General features: G+C 31.3%; 1 protein-coding gene across 2 annotated transcripts in view; it reads right to left on the minus strand.

Moving 5' to 3' along the window:
* LOC106469843 (probable 28S ribosomal protein S16, mitochondrial) overlaps positions 1-5,389 on the minus strand; it is a 6,499-nt gene extending 1,110 nt beyond the window's left edge. The window contains exons 1-2 of one of the 2 annotated variants that reach the window (XM_013930353.2): positions 5,303-5,389; positions 396-639 (exon numbers count right to left, since the gene is read on the minus strand). In XM_013930353.2, coding sequence (XP_013785807.1) covers positions 396-636 — 241 coding nt within the window. In that variant the 5' untranslated portion in view covers positions 637-639; positions 5,303-5,389. Of the gene's footprint in view, positions 1-395; positions 640-4,817; positions 4,991-5,302 lie in introns of those variants that run through there. The other variant, XM_013930354.2, reaches the window with a different exon arrangement.
* Positions 5,390-5,593: the final 204 nt, after the last annotated feature.

The raw sequence follows: 5,593 nt of genomic DNA on the forward strand, positions 1-5,593 counted from the left end.
TTACCTTAACCTAACCGTAGGTTACGTTACGTACGTACAGAGAGTAATATATATACTATATATATATATATATATATATATATATATATATATATATACAAAATCACAAAATACCAGATTTGGCCAAAATTCGATAATGAAAATTGATATAACCAACCATGAATGTTACACATTTAAGAATAAATAATGCAAAAAATTTTGTAATAAATAACATAAATGTACCTTAGCTCTGATTTGTAATAAATATTTATCAGTAGATAACATATATTTGCTTAAGTTACAGATTTTAGTCTGATCAATCTTGCCATTATATACTTTGTCAGGAATTTTTGGATTTTTTTACATCCTGTAAAAAATCACATATTACAGTAAAAGGTTTTTTTTTTGTTACTTACCAAGCAGTTCTGCAACAGGGTCACTAATATGAGCACCAATTCCAATCCAGTATCGTATCCTTTCTAAGTTCAAAGAAACCAACCTTTCCTTATGTTCATTTGGCATTACATCATAAGTTCCAAGCTGTTCAAAGGGAGGATCTTGATGTCTTCTGGACTTTGGTGCAACAACAATGTGATAGAAAGGACGATTAGCACAGCCAAACCTTGCTAGTCTTATGCCTATTCTTCTGGAAACCATGTTCTGGAAATTTAAAACAAGTACAATGTCTAATGTTACTCCACTAGTTCAAAGAGTCCAGTTTTACTGGACTCTATCAATAACAACCTTTTGCTTTTTTCCATCCAACTACCCTATTCAGGTGCAGCTCATTGGGGGTCCAAAAGTAGAAATATTTTTGGGTCACCCTCACCTCCTTTGTAAAAAAAATATTAATTGCATTATTTCCACACAAAATATATATATATATATATATATATATATTCAACACAAAACACTTGTTAAAAAAATTATTTCTACTCACACACTGACATTGCTATGTTGGTAGCTTTCTTAAATCATGCATACTGTGTATGTGTACTGCACTTATCCACCAATCAGCACAGGTACCTGACAGAATTGTGTCAGAATAGTTATATTGTATCCATCGAAAACAAATTTGTGAAATGATGCAATACTAAAATAGGCAAACTCCAAAGTTTAGATGAAAATGGTAAAAAACATCCCCATGAATTACGGGCCCCTTGAACTACACAGGGTCCTAAGCAATTATATTTTCTGTTCATACTTGTGCTACTACTAATCCTACAATCCAATTAACTGGTCCTTTAACAACCCCTTCTGATGTAATTTTCTTAGCTAATCTTTTGCATGGTACCTTATGAAAAGCTCTTTGAAAATCTACATATATACCAAAAACTACATCTTTTGCTTTGTACTGATAACAAATAATGTCCTCAAAAAAAAGATAACAGAACATATTTTCAATCTTACAATCATCACAATTTTTAACTTTTATAACATTTTTGAGAAAAAAAACAATAAACATGTAAAATGCCACAAACTTTGCAAGATCCTTTCGTATTTGAGGATAAATGAAACCAAAATCAGGAATTTATCTAAAACCATTCTCACAGTAAACTTCGTGACATCACTTTAGGTTGAAAGTTTTAAAGTATAATTTTCTGTATCAATTACTTAGTATATTCAAAACTTAAATTTTCCCAAGCATTTCAAAAACATTTTACTAAACATATAAAAAATTTAACTTTAGGAAAAATTCTTCCTACTTTAAAGATTTAGTGAGCTTGGAAATCTTTGTTTCTGACTCATCCATAAAAAAGAACTAGTAAAAAAACAACATTTAAACCATCAGATACAGCCCATACATTCTCTTCCACCATAATATGGTCCCTCTTAAAATCTCTTTGAAAGTTTGTTGTCATTGAATCTCTTTTGTGATTAACGTAAGCATAAAAACTGCAAATGAAGATGAGCTTTTTGAGATGATCATTGAATAATCTTACTTGGCTTTAACAAAAGCTTTCTTAGTACAGATGAAATTAGTAGTCTTAGGTGCAGTTCAGTGTGAGGAGGATGTTGATGCTATACAAAAGGATTTAGATTATTAGGTAAATTGAGAGAACAAACAGCAGACAGCTATTAATTATAATAAAAGCCAGGTAATGCATTTGTGTTATGATGACTTATGAAAAAAACACTAGGTGCTTTGAATGAAAAGGATCTTGGTGTTCTGGGTGATCAGCCTCTTAAGCCATCCAAGTAGTATGCTGTTGCTAGTGGTAAGGCAAATAGGATTTTAGGTTGTACCTACAGAAATACTGAATACAAGTCTAAAGAGGTTGTAATTTAATCTTATATATCACTAGTTAGGCCTCTTTTGGAGTATTTTGTTCATTCTTGGGTTCCTTAGGCAAGACATTAAACTGTTAGAACGAGTGCATAGGACAGCTGCTAAAATGACATCTGAGATGGACAGGTTGTCATACAAGGACAGGTTAAGATCTCTGAAATTGTTTTTCTTGAAAAAAGAAGAGTTATAGAGGATTTGATTGTGGTGTTTGAGATTGCTAAGGGAATTCATAGTGTTGCTGCAATGTGCTTTTTTCCATATTCGATGGTAAGAATGGGAGGACTGGGGGCCATAAATATAAATTTTGGTAGAGTAGGAGTCATCTTTAGCTAAGATATTTATATTTTACTAATGTCTTTTTCACATATCAACTGACATAGTTTCCACATAACTAATTTCTGATAAGATGCCAGACAAAAAAATTTCCTTAGTTCATCACAATAGTAGGGGCCAGGGAAAGACTAGTTAATTGGATTATAGGAATGACTGAATTGGAGGAAGCAAAAGGTTGTTATTTATGGGGCACATTTGTTACTGGTGGAGTAACTTAGGGGTCAGTGATTGGGCTTTTGCTTTTTTATTTACATTAATAATATCAATATAATAATAATTAGTAAACTGGTAAAATATGCTGATGAGGTTAACCATTTTAGTGTGGCAGGGACATGTATTTCCCAGTGCTCCGAGAAATAGATGTCCCAGCCACAGTGAATGGGTTAAGCTCTTCAATATTTCTAGCTATATTAAGGATGTTTAGGCACCACAGAATGACTTGAATCAGCTGGTAAATTGGATAAATATTTGGCAAATGATCTTAACTACAGTATGTGCAAGATAATGCAACTGGGATATCATAATTTGGATCAAACATTTAATGCAGATGAGAGCCACCATAACAGTGTTACCAAAGAAAATTATCTTGGCATAAGTGATGGGTAAGTCATGCAAGCCATCAAAGCATCACTCTCTATTACTAGTAGTAAAAATAATAGAATTTTAGGATGTATTTACAGAATTATTTATTTAAAGTCAAAGGAGGTAATTATTTCTCAATACAAATCACTAGTTAGGTCTCACATGGAACACTGTGTGCAGTTTTGATCACCTTATCAAATTATAAGGAATTATGAATGAGTGTAAAGAAGAATGTAATACTATGTATACCACACTATATCTAGTGCCAAAGAGGCCTTTTGCCCAATACTAGGGCTCAGCAGGAAAGCTGGGATATGACAGATATAGTAATGGTCTAGATGTTGTTTCATATAATCTATTACCTCACCAAAAACTATTTCACTGTGAACTTAAGTTGGTGAACTGCAATTTTTATGATTAAATTTGAGTCATTAAATATAAGAATTAGGTTTATGATTTTTATTAACATAAAATTATTTATTTACTTTAACATAAAATTGTTTATTACTATCATTAGTTCTTTATTTATTTAACTTGAATTAACAATTACAACATAACAAAAAGAATAATCATTTACTGGATTAAACTTTAAAGGTTCAGATGAAGGTTAATAGTACTGGGATGATTCCAAGAATGGAAAAGGGATCTTGTAGAGATAGGTTAGAATCTCTTATTTCCTCTTGAGAGAGAGAGAAAAAAAAAGGTAACAGATGATCTTACTGAAGCTTAGATGACTATCTGAGAAATCCATAGGATAGAGGGCTCTGATTTTTAATTCTGTAGCTAAAAGAATGACAATTTACCCAATGATGGCCACATGAGTGGTCAAAACATTGTTATAAAGTTCAAAAATCAAAATAATCCACTCAAAACTGTTTCTTGACTTTTATTTAATGCAGTTGCTAGTTGCCTGGCAGCCAGGAACGATCTTTCAAATACTAAATAACTGGGAGACCAAAAATTTGAATATTGATGAGCTATGATTACCTATCACTTGACTTAATGACAGAGTAGTAGTTTTTAAGTTCAATGAAATGATCTGAATAAAACTTTTGCACTAGGAAAAATAAATATTAATCATCATTCTTTCCTACTAGCTGCCAGGAACAATCCTCAAAATACTAGATACCTGACAGTATATAATTTCACGATCATGAAATGAATATTGATAAACTTCCAATATGATAATTTATATTTAGATAATTTGTGATAATATAATTTGTTGAAATTATCATGAGTATTATTATTATCCTTATTATTTATTATTATTGTTATTAATCATCATCATTACTGTTATTGTTGTAGCTTATCAATATTAAAATTTTTGGACTGCAGAGTATTTGAAAGCTCATTCCCGGCTGCCTGTATTTAGCCGCTGCGCTAAAGGATGATTATCTTATGTTAAACAAAAGAGTTGCATTATGCTTAGTGAAGAGCTTAAAGACACGTTACCGTAGTTTAATAAGGGAATATTATTTACCAACGTTAAAAAAAAGAAGCTAAGTTTGAATTTTAACTTTTAGCAACGGTGGATGGGGTGCAAAGACAGCCTAGAACTGTTGAAGTTGAACTTAACGGACCAAATGGTCTCTTGCTCGTAAAAAAACACAAGAAGCCTAGTACTAGTACTCACCTTTGGCGTATTTAAGTCTCCGTTACTTTAAGACAGTCTATATTAAATATATTTAGAACACTTTGGATGTTCTTGTCATGCTAAAAAAAATTCATTAAAAAAATAATAACACACAAGGTCACAACTTTTCGATTACAATATAACAAACGACACATATGCTTCTCAGGAAGCTGAACTTTGTTACTAGTCCAGTTTCTTCATTTAAAAATATTAAAATTATGGAAAGCGAAATAAAACAACAAACTAACGTAAAAATATACATATATCTTCTTCTATGTTTTTAAAATCACAAAAAAATGAGGGTCTCCACGATCTTTTACTCATAACGGTGTACCAAAGCTAACAGCACCAAATTATTGTAGAAAATAAGAATTCTATAAAATCACTTTAAAATACTCGCATTTCCGAAACAATTCTCAAAGAAAAAAGGAAAATGGTTATCTAGGGTCGTTTACCTATTAGTAAGCATTAAATGTATTTGTTACCTTTCCTTGTATAAAGGAGAATCTCAGAATGGCTTTGGAAGTGAAACTTATTTTTTAGTTTTTGTTTTCTAAAACATGTTGGAGGTAGTAGCTTTGAAGCCCTCTAGGGGATAAATAACCCTGATGATACCTCTTTGTCTTCTTGTTTTAATATATTCATATTTTATTGTGATTTTAAAAATCCAACAGAAGAGGTATATTTTTAGCGTTCAGTTATTTCCTTTTATTGTATTATTTTTGAATAACGAAACGTAAACTAGTAACCAAGTTAAGCCTTCTATGCTTCTATCG

Source organism: Limulus polyphemus, unplaced genomic scaffold (genome assembly GCF_000517525.1).
Source record: "Limulus polyphemus unplaced genomic scaffold, Limulus_polyphemus-2.1.2 Scaffold3679, whole genome shotgun sequence".
In the NCBI taxonomy this organism is placed as follows: Eukaryota; Metazoa; Arthropoda; class Merostomata; order Xiphosura; family Limulidae; genus Limulus; species Limulus polyphemus.